Source organism: Xenopus laevis, chromosome 9_10L, assembly GCF_017654675.1.
Source record: "Xenopus laevis strain J_2021 chromosome 9_10L, Xenopus_laevis_v10.1, whole genome shotgun sequence".
NCBI classification, from domain to species: domain Eukaryota; kingdom Metazoa; phylum Chordata; class Amphibia; order Anura; family Pipidae; genus Xenopus; species Xenopus laevis.
In genome coordinates, this window is record NC_054387.1 from 83,900,832 (window position 1) to 83,925,528 (window position 24,697).

A 24,697-nucleotide genomic window follows, 5' to 3' on the forward strand; every position below is an offset into this window, starting at 1 on the left:
CCCCCTTTCCCGGCCGGATCTTCCACTAGCTGCCCCGTCCTCCCAGTGCGCCACTACCTGGTCCTGGACTGTCAGCAAATTTCGCGTGTGCGCACTAGCGGTGCGCTGCACACTGAAGCGCATGCAGGGGAACCAGAATGCCAGAGCCCTCCCTTTCCGACTAGCTAGTTCCGGTCTTCTGCCTCCATGGCTCGGTTGCTCCCCGTCCTCCTCACACTGCTTTTTTGCGGCTACGTGCGGCCCATCTCTTTTTCGCTGCTGCCCAACAGCCGCAGCAGCCAAGTGCGGCTAAAGGTAAGACAGAAAGGAAACAGATGGGGCAGGGATGTAATTTGTTTGTCCACAGAATGAGCCGCGAGCCTGTATAGGAAGGAGGCTGCTGATGTAAGTAGCGATGTGAGTGACAGCATGGAAGGTTGCCCACATATGGCCTGGTGTGGCTACTCGTTGAATGGCGTGAGCCTCTGCCAAAGGAGAGACAATGCCCATTATTGCCCTGTGAGTGGTACCCGGGGAAATGGAAGATTTCTTTTTGAGGAACATTGCAAGGGGGTGGATAAATGTCATTGCTGCGTGTGGATGCTGTGACATCGCATTGAACACATTGTTTGTTGTTATAATGTATAAAGGCACAGAGTGTTCTCAGAACTGCACTGTTTTTGGATCTGGTTAAAATAAAAACGTCCGACCTAGTTATTTGTTGCTTCATCTGCACAGTTTTATATAGCAAGTATATAGTATAGGTATGCAATGGAACAGGTTGATCTGTCATTTTTCACCCTAGGCTTATACTCGAGTCAATAAGTTTTCCCAGTTTTTGTAGGTAAAATTAGGTACCTCGGCTTATACACGGGTCGGCTTATACACGAGTATATACGGTAACCACAGCGAATAACCGACTATTAAAAAGGAGACAAAACCAGCCAAAACAAAAGCCCATTACAATAGTTTATGAGAAGGCCAGTATGCTGCAGCGTGCTTGTGAAACTAGGATGGATGAGAGGAGTAGCAGGTAATTGCTGTTTTTTGTGTGTACTATCGTTTAATTATCAAAGGCTTCAATCAAACACAAACACAGAAACACTCCAGCAAAGCTAATCTTACATGGCAACATGTCAATATAGATGACAGGAAGATTACACCTAGTCTGTCATCCTGATATGAAATAAAAAAAAAAACATAAAAGAAAAAGTGTCATAACTGACAACATGTTTACAAGACCTAACATTACTGACAGCACTTGGCTGCAGCTACAGAAAATGTAATCAGTTTGCTCAGTTTATATAGAGAAAGGTACTATACAGACCCACATAAATAGAATAAAAGAAAATAATAAATGTTCTGCCAAGGTCAGGACTAAGGACTCTTAATTTGACATAACCTTTCATATGACTGTTAACACATAAGCAACAGCACTATTCATGGTTTAGGGCTACTTTATATACATTTTTGATGTTGATTATTTACATACGCACCACAATATGGACAGTGAATATTTGTGGCACAAATTGCTAAGTTTTTTTAACCACAATGCAGGCTTTATCCCAGAACCAACATTATTGCGAGCCCAGAGTAAGTTGTGAGCATTGCACCTTGCGCTTGATGCACCAAATATGGCACGTTTGTGAATTGAGAGCAAGTTTGATTTTTAAAGCAATGTACATACCATTAAAGGAGAACTAATGGTTAACTACAGAAGTAGGCTAGAAACATTGTACATTATGTTTTGTGCTTCTGTACCAGCCCAAGGCAACCACAGCCCTTTAGCAGTAAAGAGCTGTGTCTCCAAAGATGGCCCAGTAGCTCCCCATCTTCTTTTCTGCTGATTCACTGCACATGCTCGGAGCTGCTGTCACTTACTGAGCTTACGGACCAAGTCAAAATATAGTACACATAGAATAGAAATGTCACAATATAAGGCTGATTAGTTATTAATACAGATAATTGCTACATGGCAGCACAGAAACCAGTGCAACTAGCAACAAAATCAGCTCTGTAGCATCAGCTTATATTACAGGCCAACATCATTTTCTGCTTGATAATTTGCGACGACCCCTAAGCTTAGCTTCTCAACAGCTGCTCAGAGCCCACTGAGTATGTGAGTGTCACAGACACTTTGCAAGATGGTGACCCCCTGTGACAAGTTTGAAGTCCTGGATAATTGCTGCTTTTGAGAAGCTGAAATTTTAGACTGGCGCAATAAGTTCAATATATTCATTTTTAGGGTTTAGCTTTCCTTAAACATCATTAATGTTTGATTTGCTTGGCACTACGATAACCCTGTTTAGGCTGAAGAATGTGTGGAGAGAAGTACCTTTGTAAATAAATATATTTATTAAGGGTAATATCAACTTTACATTGGTGGAGAATCACAGAGACTCAGTAAACAGTGGGCAAATCTGCACCTGGGCAGTAACCATTGATCAGATGATTGCTTTCAATGCTCAACCTGCAGCTGTCTGAAGAAAGCTAAGTTCCATTTATGGTGCACTCCAGTCAAGCGTTCTCTTCATGCCTGGGTGCTGTCAAATATATTGTAGAAAGTAGTTCCCCAAGATTGACGCACTCCAGGACTTCCCCAAGATTGACGCACTCCAGGACTTCCCCAAGATTGACGCACTCCAGGACTTCATAATGATTGACGCACTCCAGGACTTCCCCAAGATTGACGCACTCCAGGACTTAATAATGCAGTTTAGAAAAGAAAGTTTATTGTCAACGTTTCGGTCCCGTTCTGTAATGTCTTGAGAAAGGCCAGAACGGGACCGAAACGTTGACAATAAATTTTCTTTTCTAAACTGCATTATGAAGTCCTGGAGTGCATCAATCTTGGGGAACTAAATATATATATATATATATATATATATATATATATATATATATATATATATATATATATATATATATATATATATATATACATTGCAGCAATGTAACAGTTGAAAAACAATCTAATAGCTATACCTGACTATTTTGTGGACTCCACAGGTAACCGATACAAAGCTTAAATATCAATTATTTTAACACTATCCAATAGTTGCAATTCATATGAAACTCAAGATAGGGAAGTTATGTAAATTTGTAGAATACAAAAGAGCATTGAGCCTTCCATTCTCATAAGTGATGGGCGAATTTTTTCGCCTCGTTTCGCCTAAAAAATTATGGCCATAGACTTGTATGGCGGCGTGTCAAAAAAAAAAAAAAAAAAAAAAGACGCGCGTCAAAACAATTTCGCCGCGCGACAAAATTTGTTTGACGCCCATAGACTCTAAAGGGCATCTGCGACATTTCGCCGGAGGCAAATTTTTGGCAAAACAAAACGGGTCAAATTCGCCCATCCCTACTTCTTCAGCATTTAATCACCAGAAAACAGTCTATGGGCCAGGCAATCTTGGTTGAAGAATTCTTCTTTGAAAACAGAAATAGCTGTATCTTTTGATATTTATAAGCCTAGAAGTACTTATAAATTAATATATTATTTGTCTTGCTTTAACGCAAGCAAACAAGAAACTGGAAAATACATAGCATACAAGACAAGTATGTATCTAAATCTGCTTTTAAGTGGGGAACTGTCATCACTTAATAACCCCTTTTTTTTTTTTACAAAAGGGGTAATTTACTTTTACAAAACTATTTTCAAAATACACCTCAAATAATTGTTTTTACATTTACATTTATCATAGCAGAATCTTTTTTCACAGTGTCTATGCTATTTTTCACTTTTTCTAAAATGTTTTATTTACTGTACTGCTATGCTTCTTCGTAGCAGCTCTGTGAGTCTGGTCCCCAACTCCCCGAACTGTCAGAATTTTAGAGGCAAGGAAAGTAAAACAAACTGGTTAATTGCTAACCTTTTACTGGTGGCAAGTGTGTCTTTAAAAAAAATATATATTGTTAAGGGCATGTACAGTCTCTGATAATGAGAATAAATCTAGACTCCCCAACATAGAGTTAAATGGGTTTGTGACATTTGCTAGGAGGGAATAAGAAATAATCATAAGGCTTGGCATCCAGAGAAATAAAAGTCACCAGTTTTGGCCACGACACGCTATTCAGTTATGCATAGACAAACACACATTACAGCTCATCTACTATTACTAAACACAAAGCTATGTGTGCAAAATTGTGCAACTCGGTGAACAAATCAAATAATATTTGCAGCCAGTCCAGATAGTGGAGCTGCAGTAGCCTGTTTGTTTGTGGAGACTGCACCTTCTAATGAACAGTTTTGTAACTTATTCCATGGATACAGATTCTTACACTCACATTTGCAGCTCAGATTACAACAGCTATGAATGCTTTAATAAAAAATAGAAACTGAATTTCATGTTTAATTTGAAAAGGACTTTTATTATACAGCTTTTTGTGTCTGGGTGACAGGTCCACTTTAAAGTTCTGTTTATGTATGGAGTCAAGATTTGTAGACATATATCAAAGTTTTGGAGTAACATCCAACTTTCATGGCAAAACATAGATATCTCGGTTGTAACAACATGTCTATATTTAATGAAACCAATGTTTTCTGATTACTTACTCTGCACGAGTGTAATGTCAGTTGAACTTTAAGGGGTATATTTATCAAAGGGTGAAGTTAGAAGTCGCCTCAGTCCTCTAGAGTGAAATTTTGCCACTCTCCATTCATTTCTATGGGTGAAAGTTCATCCTTTGATAAATACGCCTTTCAAAATCCCATAGAAATGAATGGAGAGTGGCAGAATTCCACTCTAGTTGACTGTGGCGATCTCTAACTTCAGTCTTTGATAAATATACCCCAAAGAGTGCTACAATTTCTCATACTTCTAACACTATAGGCCCTTAGCATTTGAGGACTGGGATGAGACGCGTGGCAGCTACATCATTTAATACAAAACACGTGATTTGATTCTGAACAAGATGACTGATGAGAACAGACAAAGCTATATAATGTTATCCAGATAGAAGGAAACTGATGTAAGAGGACTGACTTAAGCTACAGAGGTTAAAGAAGCAAACAGACATCAATTTTCTTGTCAAATAAGTGCACATGTACTGTGAAGCCACTTCTATACTTTTCAATCCCTTGGGGTTTCAGAGGCCCCACAAATAGTTTCCAAACTATCCTTGCGCTGTGGTTAAAGTTTCCCTGTGCAGCTGATGTGTGACAGGATGAGGCCTCATACTGAGAAAAGCCTGACTCTTTCAATCAACATATTTTCCTTTTCTGTTTGCGTTGGTTTGATATTGACGCGCATTTCTCTTTTGTTTAGCACTGTAGTTTTGAGTCATATTCAAGACATGTGCTACTAGTACAAGCTAAGTCACAGCATAGTCTCTGAAATGGTCAATTCTGTTGTTATAATACCACTGTGTCAAATGTGAGACAAATCTAACCTAATGACATGTTCCTAATTCAAGCAGACTTGCTGCTGCCTGATTCTTCATGGATTATACATAATGATCACTAGAGGCTTAAACTTTGAAAATTAAAAGGGTCACCCTTTGCGTTAACTTTTCAGATAATGCAGAGTGAAATTCAGCGACAATTTGTAACTGGTTTTAATTTATTATTATTTGTGGTTTTTGAGTTATTTAGCTTTTTATTCAGCATCTTTCCAGTTTGCAATTTCAATAATCTGGTTGCTAGGATCCAAATTACCCTAGAAACGAGACTGGAATATGAAAAGGAGAGGGCCTGAATAGAAAGTAATAAAAAGTTTCAATAACAATACAATTGTAGCCTTACAGAGCATTTGTTTTTTAGATGGGGTTAGTGACCCCCCATTTGAAAGCTGGAAAGAGTCAGAAGAAAAGGCAATTAATTCAAAAACTATAAAAAAAAAAATTCCAATTAAAAAGTAACTTAGAATTAGCCATTCTACTAAACGTTAACTTAAAGGTGAACCACCCCTTTAAAAGTTTTATTCTTTTTTCAGACTTGTGAAAATAGAGTAGTTATTTCTATTAACCAACACTTATTTCTGTGACTGTGATAGATGTTTCCTTCTGGAAACTGGGGAGGCTATGGAAGAAGCCTATCCTTGTGTATTACCAGGAAGGGTGTAGGTTTAAGATAAGGGTCTGAATATGTGTGTGTGTGTGTATATTATATATATATATATATATATATATATATATATATATATATATATATATATATATATATATATATATATATATATATATATATATATATATATATATATATATATATATATATATATATATATATATATATATATATATATAACTAGGAGTACTTCTTTATATTCTATAAATTTTTGCCTCAAACTGTGTAGTTACACAGTGCAACCGTTATTATTATTTTTGTATTCGCTCCGACTTCTCGGTCCACATGGACTTGCTGATCTGCATCCCTACCAATTTTGCCTCCCCATCCCTTTCTTGAATTTCTCTTGACAATCTCATAAAAAAAGCTTTAAAGGAACAGTAACACCAAAAAATTAAAGTGTTTTAAAGTAATGAAAATATCATGTAGTGTTGCCCTGCACTGATAAAACTGATGTGTTTGCTTCAGAAACACTACTATAGTTCATATAAACAAGCTGCTGTGTAGCAATGGCGGAAACTAAAAAAAAAAAAGGCTATATGGCACACGTTAAATAGTGGATAACAGATAACACTATTATGTTCTGTAGAGCTTATCTGCTATCTGTTGTGTAACCTGAGCCTTTTCTCCTTTGAATGGCTCCCCCCATTGCTACACAGCAGCTTATTTATATAAACAATAGTAGTGTTTCTGAATCAAACACAGCATTTTTACCAGTGCAGGGCAACAGTACATGATCTATTCATTACTTTAAAACACTTTCATTTTGGTGTTACTATTCCTTTAATTTGCAGTATGTGGGGTCAAAAGACAACTTTTTCCCTTCTCTGTGTCACAAATACGTATTGGAATATCTGCAGAGTATTTGATATGGTCCATTCATGATCTTACCCTTGTAATTTAAGCAGAACTATCTCCTGTCACTGGTTTCTGATTTCCAGTTATATATGCATTTTGGCAGTATCTCAGCAGAGGGCAACTGGTAAAAAACACGAGCTGACAAAAACATCCTGATTAGTGCCACCTGTTTGGGTGAACTAAGGTACATCATATATTTACCCAGGCCATAACCTCCATTCATTGGTGTAGTAGAATACATATTAATTAACCTAATAAAATATACAATAAATCCCAGGTGGTGGTGTAACAAATCAAAACTTTATTACCAAGACGGTATATACCAGCATAGCACAAAAAAGAATGGAGGCACATTGATTTCTCTTGGTTGGCCATTCAGAGCCCTACATGTTTTATTAGCCGATTGCAAGGAAAATCCCACTATAAAAAAGTATTATATTGCCAGGCCTTTAAAGATATAAAATGTAAGGCAAGTCTACCTATACAAATAGTTAAAATACAACAATTTAATCACATACAGATAGAACAATATAGGCATCATAATGTTATTGTACATTCTATAAATATTTATGAACCCATGCAGGCTAACAGTTCATGTGCCCATCAGGCACCAGGTTGACATTTGTTATAGACCATACAACATATAATCAGTGCACAAAATCAACTGTCAGTTGAAGGGCTCTGTGCTGTCTCATCTTGTCTAGAGGTTTGTCCTTTACAATTTCAGTAAATGTGAAAAGATTTATGAAGGAGATAATGTCTAATTGAATGCAGTTTGATTGTTATAATTGTAACATAACAGTCATTTCCCTCTGTGATGTGGGAGCTAAAATTTGGGTGAAATATCTAGAACAGCAATATCTATTTTGTATGGAATAGGAAGGGCTATTCGGAGCAAGGAACATTGGTGGTGGCTAGAACATAAGGATTACAGTTTAGGTTTTACGATAATCAGGCTTCATGACATCAGCTCTGTAGCCATTGTACTTTAAGGGGAACTATTGCAAAAATGAAAATATAAGCTTCAGCATCTGTTTCTCTTCATTCTCTCTTAATGCAACAGTAGGGTGTCAGATGTTCATAGACAGATCCAATATATCCTGCCACCACTTTATAAGATGTGTATGGTTCTTTTGTTGATCGGTATTAGCAATGTTAGTACAGTCAACATTAGGATTGTGCTCATTTTAAGACCTGTGCTTTTTAGAGATAAACATGGCATGCTCTAGTAACCAATTACAGAGGCAAACCAGCAATTGCATTATACATCCCAAGCACTTAACCTTCCTGGGATACACTGTTCTCATTTACTAAACATTCTCTCCACTTCAAAATGATTTACCTTTAATGGAAGGTCTAATAGTGATCTAGAAATAATCACTTGTCTGGTCAAAATTAGCATTTGTGCAATTTTCCTCTTTCTTATTAATGTAAATAAATTCACAATTTAAAAAAAATGAGAATGTTATTTATTTACTAAAAACACCTGAATAAAAAAGGAATAAAAACTTGGAAAAAAAATGCTAATACCTCAAATTTGCATTTTAGTCATAATTTTTAATGGGCCAAGCAAGCTACATGACCTTGCAAACTTTCCAATGTTGAAGTTTCACATTAGAGTTTCATGGGGGGGGGGGGGTTATATTATTCAAAATCATAATTTTCAGTGTTAAGTAGATCATAACTACCCCCCCCTAAAGTTTTACACTTGACAGGACAAATTGTACTTGTTGAAACTGACAAGAAGCAATGACACTTTATGCCCGATTTGGCAGATCAAGTTCTGTACACGGATTGCAGGCCCATCATGGCAATAATAATGCAGTAAAAAAAAGCTTTAATAACTCATGGAGCAAATTTTATTTAGACTTCTGCCAAAAGCTGTCACACTGTTATTACTATTAAATTGATTAAAAAGAAGTTGGAAGGCAGCTAGATATCTAAGAATGACACTTTAGGAGCCATGTTTATGTTTCTTCAAGGTTTTCTCCAGACATGCTTTAAAAGATAAATGTACATGATTAGGGGAAAAAACTAGATTTAGAAGTGAACTAGCAGTAGTCATGGACAGTATCAGAAAGTGCTGCTCTACAGAAGAGGGAATCAATAAATAGATCAGGCCGTAAAGTGTTGGGACCAAACTGAGTCATACGATTCTGGACTCAACACAATATAGGATTATGCATTAATCATCTAGGGAATGGACAATCTATATGTGTCTACAGCTTCTCATCTGTTTCTAGGGTCTACTAACCAAGAACCGCTCCCTTTGTTTTAGCACAAAGGACACGAAAGTACCTTCAACAGGTCAATGATTAATGTTTTTAAATTGACATTAAACTGAGCAGTTTTTGGTTCAGAGAACAATGTACATTTTCATTTTACTCGAGAAAGCAAATCTACTCCCAAGTCAATTTGATAGTTTGGGGTTTTGTCCCCTTAATTACCTCATTGAGAATTCCCCACAATTTACAAAAAAAAAAAAGTCCAACAAATGTCAATGCTGAATTAAAATTTTTGTTGAATGTGGATACAATTTCTGCAAAACCATGGCTAATGTGCCACTCATATCAAAATGTTTCTGTACAGAATAACCTATTCCAATATGCTTAACTGAACATTCACTGAAGAAAATCATTAGAAATTGAACTTCTAAAGGGTATAGTTTCTCTTCAAAGATGAAGTTTGTCGAGATCAAATGTTGAGCATTTGTTCATATTCCTCTTAATTCATAAAATGTTTTTATAAACAGCTCTTTGATCTAGTTCTACGAGTACCCAACCTATTTTTGATGTGGACCAACTAACGGTTTCACTCATTCTGCAATATATAAACTATTGATTAAATATATTTAATTCATTGTCTAGCACAGTGCACTGTCTACAGAAGAAAAGACAATAAATATGTGTAAGGTAAGTAAGGAACAATCTAATAAATATGTGTAAGGTAAGTAAGGAACAATCTAACAATCTAATAGCTGTTCCTGGAAATAATATAAACCTCCAGTAATAGTATGCTGTAAAAAATGAACATAGAATGATTATATTTCTTACTACCAGTCTCACATGGCATTTATTCTTTTTTGGAAAAAAAAGCAGTTAAAAGGATGGTCTTGAGAACAAACCCTCTGATATTCTCACAGGGTAGCGATAAGTAATACTGTAACAAGGACATTGGTTTTTCCACAAAGATCAACCTATTCATAAGGAATAGGCTGAACAAGTAAATATTGCTCATGTGAAAAGGCACAATTTTCTTCTATTTCCTAGAAAATGCTTGAGAAACAGAGTGCACAATATATAGTTTTAACCAATTTGTTTCACAAAACAGAATAGACAGACACAGATACATGACAAATGTTTTCATTAAGAAGGAAATCAACCCTGAAGTCAATAGGTATTTACATACAAATAGTGTTGGTTTAAACAAAAACATGTCTATTGCAGCGATGCATGATTCACCGGAAGACCTCAGGCAGATTCATATACAATCAGCTAGCACAAATGTCAATATTTAAAAAAAAAAAAACAATAAAAAAGGTAATCCTAACCCCAGTATTTCTAACAAAATAATATATTTTTTCTTACTTGTCTCAGAAAAGAAGGGTTCCAAAACCTACAGTGTTGGAAGCATCAGGATTTCTGAGTGAGCAACTGTCGCAGAATACAAAATTGATGAATATCAGCAAGGGCATGGAGAAGGTTGTGTTTTGACTTCTGGGTTTTTCGAGGAAACCAAAAAAAATTGTCTCCAGTTACCACTGTAGATAAATGGATCAATGGCCATCTGTGCATATGGCATATAAAAGATACTACTGCTTAAAGTGAGATGTACATGCAAATCAGATGAGGTCTTAGCAAAAATGACCTCTTCACTATTATAATTATTATGTGGCTGGCAAGCTTAGTAGTGCATTCTAAATTAAAACACAAATAAACAAAACACATCACATAAAAAAACTATAGATCTTTAGTAAATTCACAATAACTTAATACAGTACCATGCTGGCTTGGAACATAAGGCTTATTTGCGATTTTCCCCCGTAATGAGTTATGCTGAAAACCACTTTCATTAAATGCATTCCTTCCATATAGTTGCGCTTGGCACTGCTTAATCCTTCCTGTTTTCTGTTATAAATCAAGACACTGCTGCACCTATTGATGCAGGGAACCCTGGAGCTACTGCAACCTCCTGACCAGGTTATAGCTTATCGGTCTCCTTCACACACTGCATCAATAGGCACAGATGTCACTCACATTGCAAACACTAGAAATTATGCCAGACAGACGGTGGAACTGCACTGGATTTGCAACAAAGCACACTGCTGGTTGTGTTCATTTTTGGCGAAATGGATGCCCTTACTGGAGAGGTTGCAGAGACGTGCAACTAAACTGGCAAAAGAGATGGGAGGTTTAAACTATGAAGGTAGACTGTTATGGTTGGAGTTGGTTCTCCGAAGAAAGTGAGCTTGCGAGGAGACATGAATACTCGTTACAAGTACATTAGAGACAGAGATCAAGGAATATTTTTCCCCACAAAAAAGAACAACAAAGCAGAGGCCACCCATTCAGATAAGAGGAATAAAACTTTCATTTGAAGCAATGTCAATAGCACATTCTATTTTAACACATTTAAGAGTGGCTTGGATGATTTCTTGAACAAGCATAATATCCAAAGCTACTGTGTTCGTAAGATTTACAGTTAATTACCATAGGTATTGGTATATATATGCAAGTGTATAGATAGGTCTGTATAAATATGCATATGTTCAATGGGATTTGTTTGGAGGGGATGACTTGGTGGACTTTTTTCAACCCAATTTAACTATATAAAAAATATTTTAGTACTTGGTCTTTATACCAGATCATGGGAAGTGGAGGAAAGACCATCATAAACTTTTACTAGAAGCGGTTTGAAAAGTTTTTTGTCCGGACCCCTATTTGGGCAGGCCCCAAAATAAGCTCAAATAATGTGCAACATATATAAGAAAACACAAGTTCTAACCCCACCTAATCTCCTAAGAGGGTATTTTTTTTGTTCCAAGATAAAACAAATACATATTCAATAACATCAAAGCCAGAGGAGGCAGCATGATTACATATTGATATTCAAAGTGAATAAAGGACAACAGGTCTAGTCTAAAGCAGTGGTTAAGCGCAAATCTCCATTGAAACTAATCATGATCATAAACTGTACCTTTAAAGTTCTTGTTGGAGCCCAACCCGTTCCATCAATCGAATGCTCCCTTAGCAAACTGAAAAATACAGAAAATACATTAATGGCAAGATTTTAAATTTGTTGAACTTTTACTTAAAAGTACAGAGAAGTAATTAAGAATAGAGTCACAACCCAGATCCACTCTCTGAGTGAGTCAGTCATAAGATGACCTTGTAAGGACTTCCTATAATCCATTAATGACCTTCTGATTTAATTGTTGTACAACAGAAAACCTACTTAACAATTCCCAGTAGCTTTATACAACTGGATCATCAAGCAAAAAAGACATTTACAATATATATGCTTTAAAGAGCACCTTAATACCCATCTGCATAAACACTGCAGTCATACCTCCTGTTTCACTCACTGACTTTCGACATGTTTATTTTATGTTTGTTCATGCTAACCTTCCTCATATACAACAAATCCATAATGCGTTGCTGTTTTTTGAAATGGTCTTTTTCACTAAAATACTTACTGTTAATTATATATTCCTTAAAGTTCCCTTTGGCTGATGGTACATAGATTAGCTCATGTAAACTAAAGTGTTATTGAATGGATGACTGGGTACAAGGTAATGTGAGGTTTTGCAGAGACTTTGCAGTATAGGCAGTGGGTTAAACCCCATGCCCTAGTTGTTCTATGCAATCCCCCCACTTTACTGAATGAACTCCTATAAATACATTTTTGTCTGGTATCTACTGAGATAATTAGAATTAATGTCAATGAAGCAGCAATGCTCATTGTTTGCCTATATGAGAGGCGTATAAGCAAGTTAGCCTGTATGACTGGTTTCAGTGCTTTGACATGAAAATATCACAGAAATGAATTCCAATGCAGGACTTGTTAATTAGGAATGCAAGACAGGCAAACACCACACCATATTTCTTTAACAGCAATATGTGAGCGTGCCATTCTCGAGCATAGTTTTCATTGCATGATACTGAGCATATTGTTACAGATAAGTAATAAAATGTGAAAAAATATAAGACACTGATTTAGCTTTCTGCAACCATTTAGACTGGATCATTGTCCTTTACATATCTTTAACACAACCCATTGTCTTTAAACTAGCCATTATTTTCCTCTACAGATCCGATAAAGTATTTTTTTTTTCCATTTTCTGCAATCCTGAAAGAAATTCATTACATTGAATCAATAGAGTATAGTCTCTGTTAGCTCAGTAGGGTGTTCTGTGCAGTCTGGGTGAAAAAAACATAAAAAGTTCAGATTTCGTATTAAAATAAAGATGTGACAAATAACTGGGCCAAACACAATCATTTTGGTAGATTTACCTGTCATTTGTACAAGAGAAAGAGGATCACTGTGCCAGTATTGACTAAATATGTTTTAATATCACATTATGTACTCTTGCTTGGAATTTAACTAAACTACTTATTTCCTTGAGGTTATGTTGGCCTATTAATCAATGCATAGTTAATAATGAAGGAAAGAAAATATTTACCCTGTGATGGAGTACTCCAATCACCTGAGAGACTTGCTGATATTACCTGATCCTATTAGATAAACCAGTGTGGTCTACAAATCTAAAGCCCAAATTATATATTGAGCTATTACATGACCCCTGGAGATTAATTCCTACATTGATAAATATGGAACCAAACCAAGATAAGACCATCATCAAGACGAAGAACAAAATCTGTTATTGATTTGCCCATGTGACTGGTCAAATGTAGGAATAAAAGTGGAAGGCCAAACATCAGCAATAATTACATTAGGGGTTCAAAACAAGGATACACCAGCTGCAAAACATGTTTAGAAGTGTGATATAGATTTCCCACAATTTAATATATTAGTATTTTAGATGTAACCATGTCCCAGACAGGGTGGTGCTCAAACTGCTCTTCTTTAAATTTCAAGCTAAAAGAAATAAGCATTTTATCATTAAGAGACTTGAATGAGTATTGTTAATGACTCAATGAAGACAAGGTTGAACACTGGAGAATGTTTGTGCACCAGAAGCCAGCATAATTATTGCACTGCATTTTTTAGTGTCTTGGTTTCCTGAGCTGTATGTCCTTGTGAACTCTGACAATGCATTGATGCTTATCTCTCTTCTGAAGGAACAATGAAATGCCTTTAAAGGGGGTTGTTCACCTTTCAACACTTTTTTTCTCCATTCAGTTGTTTTCAGATCACCAGAAGACTTTTTCCAATTACTTTCTAGTTGTGGCTGTTTTTCTCTCTTTTTTTTTTTAAATTCTTTATTTGCAGCAAATTTGTCATATACAGATGAAGCCACTTGGATTTGTGAGTTAAATGCGTCATGACTCAGAGTTAATTGAAGAAACTGTGTTATCTAAAGTTATCTTAACTCATTTAATGCATTTAACCTTTTCATTAGCATACCAAAGCACCATTGTTCACAATGGTGAATGCTTTAATTAGATGGGATGTTGTGTCACAGTTTTCTGTGTTAAATGAGATAAATGGGATATCTGTGTTTAGTTATTCTGTGTCAAACAGACAAACCAAAGTGGCTGCATCTGTACATGCAACTTGAGTATATTGTCATATTTAGCACGTCACTTATCCCAGCTCCAAGAAGATAGTACATGATATATCGCATAGTGGCAACAAAAAAACAAAAACAAAGAGCTTTCGTTCACCATCTTAACATAATGAACAGTCTAATAACTATTGTCCTGTTGTAGTCATTATACATATAAGCTTAGCCATAACCTGGGGGGAAGGAGGAGGACCGCCGGAAGTGCAGGAGGACTTTTTGTCGGAGCCAGAGGCAAAAATTTGAAGCCTCTAGCTTTGTTATCGTGCATTTTGTCTATGTCATTCGATCTGCATGTTCCTGGGATGCAGTAAACAAAAGCCAGTGAGTCCACCTTTGCCTAAACTTTTCTTCTTGTGTAAAATTTCGTCTGGGGACTTTGTAACTCTCGAATTGGAAGATTTCCTGCATTTGTGAGATCCATTCTTTAACCGTTGGGATCTGTTCTGTTCTCCAATATCTAGGTATTAAAGGAGAAGGAAAGCTACAGAGGCATTTTATTGCCATTAGATTAGCTGCAATAGTGCAAGCTAGAATGCTATATTTATTCTGTAGAATGTTTTACCATACCTGAGTAAAAAGCTCTAGAAACTCTCTGTTTGTTTAGGATAGGAGCTGCAGTATTAACATGGTATGACATCACTTCCTGCCTGAGTCTATCCCTGCTCTAGGCTCAGATTACAGAAGAGGAGCAAACTGAGCATGCTCTTGCCCAGGGCAATGAGGTTTAAGCTGAAGGCAGGAAGTCTGATACAGAAGCCCATGAGTACACAATAGAAGGAAAGAAATGTGCTGTTTCTTTTGACAGGGGACTCAGAGCAGCATTACTTTGAGGGTTTACTGGTATATTTAGGTGGACCTTTCTGATAAGGCTTACTTAGTTTTAACCTTTCCTTCTCCTTTAATGCTTTCGCCACATTGAAGTGGCTGTTTTTCTAATATGGATGTGTACAGTTTAATTCTTCACCTTCGTAAGGAGCTTGGGGTTCGCCAACTCTTCTATCAACTGTTCTAATTTGATAATTTAGTTGATACATTCCTTATCTTTGGCCTTGCTGATCAGAATCCCTCAGTTTCATTAAAGGCAGCTGAATTGAAACAATAGTTGCCCCATACATGCTGCTGAGAAATGTATCAACTAATGTAGCAAATTGTAACAGTTCAGAATCTCCACTTGGATTATTGAGTTGCCAGACACCATACAGAGACACCTATTTGAAAACAATTGAACTGAAAAAAGTATTGGAAGGTGACCCTTTTAAATTGCTCAAGCAATACAAGGGCTGTTTATTAGATGTTAAAATGATATGAAGTATAAGTAATTAATATATTACCTTAAACAAATTTCTCCTGTCTCTGTGATGTTTGGATGCCAGATCCTTGTCAAACATTTCACCTTTGGAGGCTGCACATAAGAAATAAAGAATAGTTGCTGTCAGGTAGCCAAAAACAGCTTAAGTATCCTTGATATACTTTCCATGAAAAAATGTTTATATATAAAACAACCAATAGAAAGCCTTGATTGATAATAAAGGTACAAATACTGAGTAACAGGTCTCGGACAGTTGCTACTATGTGCTCTCTTACCATCACCAGTTCATACATTTAAAATATATATTCATGCTTAAAATTGTTTTTCTTATCTCAAGAGGCTTGTGGGAATATCTGTAGAGGTGCCAACTAGAACCTGTGTTCCTCATACATACATAAAAAAAATTAATCCTTTCTCAGGATTTGATATTAGGACTGCAGACAACACTGTCTACGGCATCAAAATTTTACTTTGCATTTCTAAGACTAAGCATTGCATTTGAATTGTAGACTAATGTGAGGTGACATTTTGTCAAGAATTTTGTTTCCTTTACACAAAGCTTAACACATGTTACAGATTTACAAAAATGAGCGGATACACCTACCGAGAAAATGAGAATAGCCCCAACGTTTTGGCACTAAAGCCTTAGTGCCGAAACGTTGGGGCTATTCTCATTTTCTCGGTAGGTGTATCCGCTCCTTGTTGTTTGTCTTTTATCTCAATTATATTGTTGGGTGATGTTTATAGCATGTTTAGTTGTATGATGTATATACAAAGCACTTGTTAATTTAACATTGCATTGATCTAGTTGTCCATTTTGCATAAAAGTAAAACAATATTTTTTATATATAAATATACCACCCTTGCCTTTGAATCTTTACACCTCCATCATTTGCCATCTTTGCAGATTTAAAAAGACATATTAAAATGTCTGGGAAGCACATCAGATTCCTGGAGGGAGCTGCAACATGGCTGATTGTTTTTACACACACAAAATGCAAATAATCGGATTGGGACAAAACCGCCCAACGTCATGGGTAATGAGGGTTTCGGACCGGCCCGCACATCACTAATGGAAGGCAGTCTGAAAATAATTGAAACTTTGAAACAGATATTTTTTGTTGTGCTACTGAACTCTATATCAGCTACCATAAAAACAATCCTTTAGATCTTTACAAAATGTTTATATAGTGCTCAAATTGTTGCCTCCCATTATACTACTATTCGCCTAATTGATTTAAAAAGAATACTGTTTGGTATCGGTATAGGCATGGGATCTGTTATCCATAAACCCATTATCCAGAAAGCTCCAAATTATGGGAAGACCATGTTCCATAGACTCCATTATAACCAAGATAACTGAAATTGTTAAAAATGATTTCTTTTTCTCTGTAATAATAAAAACAGTACTTGTACAGGTATGGGATCTGTTATCTGGACACTCGTTAACCAGAAAGCTCCCAATTTCAGGAAGGTTGTCTTCATTTTATCCATATAATGCAAATTTTTAAAAATGGTTTACTTTTTCTCTGTAATAATAAAACAGTACCTTGTACTTGATCCAAGTAGATAACTTGACTTTAGCTAAGTAGTACAGGCATTATCCCTGTACCGACAATCTGAGCATTACTATATGTTACCTTGAACTTTTACCTATTATTGTGCTAGATATTCTTAGTTTTTCATTCATATAATTCATTTACCGCTGCAATGCTTCTAATAAAGACTGTGCTGTATTATTATAAGCACCATATATCATCTCTCTTCAAGGAGACTTTCGCATAGATGGGCAACCACAGAATTAATTTACAGAGGTAGAGGAAATAAAACACCCTCTCAATTGACTTCTATTAAATCATCATGTTAAATGAGCAATTCTCCATCTATTTAAGATACATTTTGAACAGACATCTCTTTAAAAGACCAGTTAACACCAAAGAGAAAAAATTGATTATATATTAACATAATTGCATACTAAAGGGCACAATTATGAATTTTTAGGCCATATTTTAGACATTATTGCCACAATGTTCACAAATCGCAGCAGAAACGCAACCACAAAATGTAATAAATCTGCTGCTAAGTGAACATTATGGGGCGTATTTATTAACATTGGAGACAAACATCACCACTGATTGCCCCTTGCAATTAGATTTGAATAGTCACTTACAAGTTAGAAAATAATAGCAAAGATCTGATTGGTTGCTACAGACATTACAATGCTTGTCTTCAATATTGATAAATGTGTCCCTATCTGTACACATTAAGGGCATTTAACTTCCTAGTGTCAAGGAAATTATGTTATCCACAAACACGTATGCCATTAATCAACATGGATACTAATTAAACTGCACTGGTAAATCACATACAGTGTATAGTATAAAAAAGGTAAGTAAGGTTGAAAAAAAGACACACGTCCATCAAGTTAAACCTTTTGCTGATATCTGGCTGATGGCCAAGGTACTTTGGCTCTAAAAAGGTTCATTTACTTAGATCCTGGAAAGAAATACAAGAGCAACAAGGGGCATAAAAGCTTATTTAAAATAGCCCTTCTGTCTGGGGTCTGCATGCTCTCTGCACATCAGGCAAAAGAAATCCAGCGAGAGGTTCAGAGTGTAGCATCGGTGAAGACAAGGCAGTCTTGTTCTTAATCAATGTCTGCCATAGGGCATGAGCTAAATATAGGGCCCTGTTGTGGTCTGCTCCTACCAGCGACGAATAACTGAGAAAGTTAGGGGACGGGAAGGCAATGTGTATGTGCCACCCCTCAAAAATGCTGTCAGCTCTGTGATCATGAGGGCACAATGGCCTCTGCACAAACATGGTGGATTGCTTCCTCTTTTGCACTTGCACCCTGTCCAGCATAATAAGCCCTAATGTGTTACCTGCCTGGAGTCTCACAATATTGTCTTTTTCTAAGCAGTTTTAGCAATTTAGAATGGTTTTAACTATTAAATACTGATCTACATGTAATACTTTCATAAGGATGTGAATGCACAATAATGCAAGGGTCAGTGGACCCTAAAATTTGATGAAATATCTTTGTTAAATTAATAAATAAATGACCACAAAGGGCATATTTTTACTTAAGTTGCTACCTTTTGCAGAACCTGTCGGACAAGGGCTGACAAAGATCATGCCAGAGACGCCTAACTTGAGCAATATTCTCCCTAAAATGGGATACCAGTTGACACATGAAACTGTATTTGCATGCACACAATTTACTATTGACTCACACCCAACCAACCAACAAACAAACAAACGTTTTTAACAAGTGCACAGAAAATCATAGTTTAGCACAAAAAGCAAAACTACAATATATTGACTGGTGGCTGTATATAGCCTTGCAAGGGATTGACAGAGATCTCAGTCCTTCTCTATAAAACATAAACATGGGAACGGTTGGATGGCATTGCATAGCAGTCTCTTTTTATGACTGTATTTCAGACACATTTTTCATCATGTTTTTTGAATATTCCCACAGTAGAACTTACTGGAGGTTGACTGCACTCAGCATTGCATACAAGGACACACTGACAAAAGCTTCGGTTAAACAAAAAAAAAACCCATATATTTAAATAACCCTGGTTATATAAATACATGAAAAAATCAACTATATTAAGCTTTAATAATGTTTACTGGCATTTCATCTCTAATCCAGCATTTCCACTTGCCTTGAAGGAAAGAGAGCAGGAAGATTTAGTTAAAAGTGTTGTTCACCTTCAGACAACTAGTTGTTTTCAGATAGGTCACCAGAAATGACAACATTTTCCAATTACTTTCTATATTCTTTGTGTCACTGTTTTTATAATATTGAAGTGTAAAGAGTAAATTTTCACCTTCTAAAGCAGCTCTGGAGAGGGGGGGTCGCTGACCCTGTAAAACCAGGGATCCCCAACCTTTTGAACCTGTGAGCAACATTCAGAAGTAAAAGGAGTTGGGGAGCAACACTAGAATGAAAAATATTCTTGGGCTGCCAAAAAATGTGGTAGCCCCTATGTGGATTATCACCCTACACTGAGACTCTGTTTGGCAGTGCACCTGGTTTTTATACAACCAAAACTTGCCTCCAAGCCTGGAATTCAAAAATAAGCTACTGCTTTGAGGCCACTGGGAGCAACATCAGAGGGGTTGGAGAGCAACATGTTGCTCACGAGCTACTGGTTGGGGATCACTGCTGTAAACTATTCTAAAGTGATACATTTAGTTGATAAATTTCTTATCTTTGTCCATGCTGAGCAGAATCTCTGGGTTTCATTACAGGCAGCTGTTAGACTTGATACAATAGTTGCTAATACTCCAGAGAAGCTGCTGAGAAAAGTATCAACTAAATGTAAAATTGTAACAGTTCAGAATCTGCACCTGAATTACTGAGTTGCCAGACTCAAACACCAGAGACAGGGACATTCAACTTTAAATTAGATTTTGGAAAAACAGTAAAAAATAAATAATAGAAAGTAATTGAAAAATGTCTTTATTTCTGGGGAATAATCTGAAAACAAATGAACTGAAAAAACAGTTTGAAAGGTGAACAATCCCTTTAAAGGAGAAACAAACCCTCAATAAAAAAACCCTACCCTACATAGACCCCCTCCCTCCTCGCCCCCGCTTAGCTGCCCCCCCCCCCCGGGTAAATGCCCCTAAGTCTTTACTTACCCCTCCGTGCAGATTCTGTCCAGCGAAGTTCACGGGCGCCACCTTCAGCCGCTTCTGTATTCTTCGGAATGACACCGGCGCTTCAGTAATTTTCACAAGTTTCGTTGCACGTGCAGTTGTCGCTTAACAGAAAATTACTACAGTCTCATTCCGAAGATTACCGAAGAGAAGAAGGTGGTAAAGAGTTAGGGGCATTTGCCCGGGGGCAGCTAGGCTGAGGGGGGAGGAGGGTCTATGCAGGGTAGGGATTTGTTTTTATTAAGGGTTTGTTTCTTCTTTAAGACTGTATCATCTCTGCATACAAAAAACCTGAACCACATTACAGTCCTCCCTGGGTCATACTATGACATCCAAGTAAAGAAGAATGCCAATACATGTACTTGCAGCAAACGGGGTGATCCCAAATTTATTCAATGGTGCTACACAACACTTTTCAAACGATCAAAAGTTTGATCGTTTGAAAAGTGTTGTGTAGCACCATTGAATAAATTTGGGATCACCCTGTTTGCTGCAAGTACAGGTACAGGTATTGGCATTCTTCTTTACTTGGATTTACTACTGGCGAGTGGCTAGGCCAGTGCCATATATACCTGTATCCCCTGAATTGACTTGATACTATGACATGCAATATATACTAAGCCCAAAGTTTCACTGTAAGGCTGTAACGGATTCTATAGATGGTTTGTACAACTGCAGCAGTAGATGTTTAGATCAAAATAATTACATCTTACCCTCACATGAACAATACATCTATGCTAGGAGCAGACCAGATTACTCCGTTTTTGAAAACAAAATGCTTTGGGTACACAATGATTCTCGACGGGATAGCCCAGAACATATGTAATAATTTATTTCTGACAAGCACTTGCTTTATAAGACGTTTATTTTGAGACCTTCTAAAGATCAAGTGCACTTTCAATTTACAATATTTTCGGTACAAGACAAAGAAATAACTCAGTCTATTATAAATGATGAATGTACCATCTCCCAAAGGGCCGCAGCTGAGGCTATCAATATTTCTTTACAAGATCTACAGAACTATCCCATACTCATGGGAGGCATCGCTTTACCTTTCTCAGAAAACACAAACATTGCTAGTAATAACGTGAGATTTACAGATGATATCAATGCCTTTCAAACACCATAACATTTGGCTATGATTAAAGTAAAAATATCATCAATGGAGATTTCCATTACCAGATGACAGTATGTTGAACTTCTACTTACCATTAGCAAATCCTGTCTTATAACATATTTACCCAAACATACAACACAAACTGAACATAGTTACTATACGTAAGTCATAAAAGCATATGCTAGTACAGCCAAAGTTATCAAAACGTGTCAGATCTCATTCGTTACAAGAAGACTGTCATCTGTGGGCACAAGCTTCTCTAAAACCAGATGCAGATGTTAAAGGAAAACTATAACCCCCCAAACAACGTAGTTCTCTATAAAAAGATATTGCATGAAACAGCTCATATGTAAAACCCTGCTTCATGTAAATAAACCATTTTCATAATAATATACTTTTCTAGTAGTATGTGCCTTTGGGTAATCATAAATATAAAACTGCCATTTTAAAAAATAAGGACATCCCCCTGAAATCGTACGATTCACTGAGCACACAAACATACCAACAAACCATACTTGTTAGGTCACATGAGCCAATTAACAGACAGAGTTGTGTCTATTGCTTCAACACTTCTTCCTGTTACAGTTAGAGTTGAAGTATTTCTGGTCAGGTGATCTCTGAGGCAGCACACAGACCATCACGAAATGGTGGCTCAAGGCAAGAGATGCAAGGGCAAGATTTACTTAAATATATATACCAGTTTGGTAAGATTCTTTAATATGTCACTTAATATAATGTAAACTATCTGTTGCTTAAGTGTTCATTTTGGGGGTATAGTTTTCCTTTAAGATTGCATTTCTCCCTGGGAAATTTTTGTATTGAGCTTTGAATAACAATTTTATTATTTGAACAAAGACAAAAAAAACGACACCCTTGATAAGTAGGGATACACCAAGTCCTTGTGCCTGGCTGAACTGAATCATAATTTTCATATTAGGGACGAGAAGGGAAATCACATGATTTTTCATCACAAAACACGGAAGTAAACATTTTTTCCCATTTTTTCTTTCCCATCCCTAATTTGTATATGCAAAGTAGCATTTGGATTCAGTTCAGTATTCAGCCAAATCTTTCACAAAGGATTCAGGGATTTGCTAGAATTATAAATAGTAGATTTGAAGCATCCCTACTGATAAGCACTACTTAAACTAATACTACAGGTATGAGACCTGTTATCCAGAATGCTTTGGGCCTGGGGTTTTCTGCATAGGGGATATTTCTGTAATTTGGATCACCATACCTTAAGTCTTACAAAAAAATAATTTAAATATGAATTAAACCCAATAGGATGGTTTTGCCTCTAGTAAGGATTAATTATATCTTACCTGGGATCAAGTACAAGGTACTGTTTTATTATCACATGAAAAAAGGGAATCATTTCCTTTTATTAATTATAATGGAGTCTATGGGAGATGGTCTTCCTGTAATTCAGAGCTTTCTGGATAATGGGTTTCCAGATAACAGATATGATACCTGTACAAGAAAACTAAGAATATCATCATGATGATAAATGTATAAATAAAAAAACAAAGGTGACAAGTAGTGATGGGCGAAATTCTTCACCAGGTTTCACAAAAAAAAAACAATCCCATAGACTCCAATGTATTGAGTGTTAAAATGCCAGTCACCATAAAAAAAAGTGTGGTTTGGAAACCGTTATAGTGGGGGAAAAAATGCCTATATTTCAGAGAATCGCAATGGGACAGATTAGCCCATCACTACTGACAAGACTAAATAGAGTGTACAAGAAAATCCTAAATTTTAATTAAACAAACTTGTTCATGCCAAAAACTACTGTTTGGCCTTTTTTTTAACATTCACAATTATCAGCCTTAAGGCATTTGTGCATTGAAAATCAAGAGTCTGAAGGCATGCATTTTAAATAGATGTTTTGACAGTAATATTCACATTTCGTGAACTGTGACTGGCACAAAAGAAAGCCTAGACCTGTACAGCTAAGCACTTCTTTGCTTTAAAATGATGAATTGCAGTTTTCCCTTTGCCCAGCATCAGCTCGTCCTAGTATACTACATGAAAGAGTGAGGTGAAAATACCTTTTAACCATCAACTCATTCTATCTTACATCAAGGTTGCCTTCAATTGAGTTGTATGTGGTTACTTTATCTAAATTACAAGTCATATGGGGAATATTATACAGGTATGGGATCCGTTATCAGGAAACACGTTATCCAGAAAGTTCTGAATTACAGAAAGGATGTCTCCCATAGACTCCATTATAATCAAATAATCCAAATTTTTAAAAATTGAATTTTTCTCTGTAATAATAAAACAGTAGTGTGTACTTGATCCAGACTAAGATATAATTAATCCTTATTGGAGGCAAAACCAGCCTATTGGGTTTATTTAATGTTTAAATTATTTTCTAGTATACTTAAGGTATGAAGATCCAAATTACGGAAAGATCCATTATCCGGAATACCCCAGGTCCGAAGCATTCTGAATAACAGGTCCCATACCTGTATAAAAGAAAAAGTCATAATTACAATGAAAAGGGTGGTATACTCTAAAGCCCCAAAAGGCCCTTGTAAAATAATTTATCAGTTAACAAATGCCTCTTTCTAACCAGGCACCAATAATGTAGCAATTTCTGTAACTTACAAAGGTAGAGTTTATCAAAAGTTCTAGGACTATATAGAAATCATGTTAGTTGAGCACAATAGACTTCAGTCTTGAAATTACACAATCACAGCAAGCAGGCAGTAGTCATTTTGTGGACACCGTTATTAAAGGAGAAGGAAAGCCCCAGGGCGCAAAACCCCTCCCCCCTCCCGTGTATTGCCCCCCCTCCCCCCTGGCCTACCCCTCCCGCTGGGCAAATGCCCCTAACTTGTTACTCACCCCTCTGCGCAGGTCCTGTCCACGGAGTTCACAGTCGCCATCTTCTCCCACGCGCGTCTTCTTCCTGCTCTGACCGGCGTCTTCTGG

General features: G+C 36.6%; 1 protein-coding gene across 3 annotated transcripts in view; it reads right to left on the bottom strand.

Moving 5' to 3' along the window:
* The window catches only part of LOC108701421 (NEDD8-conjugating enzyme UBE2F), a 123,093-nt gene that overhangs the window by 35,915 nt on the left and 62,481 nt on the right, over positions 1 to 24,697 (bottom strand). For all 3 annotated transcript variants that reach the window (XM_018236078.2, XM_041577481.1, XM_018236077.2), the window contains 2 exons: positions 15,983 to 16,053; positions 12,101 to 12,158 (listed from right to left, as the gene is read on the bottom strand). In XM_018236078.2, coding sequence (XP_018091567.1) covers positions 12,101 to 12,158; positions 15,983 to 16,053 — 129 coding nt within the window. The remainder of the gene's footprint in view (positions 1 to 12,100; positions 12,159 to 15,982; positions 16,054 to 24,697) is intronic.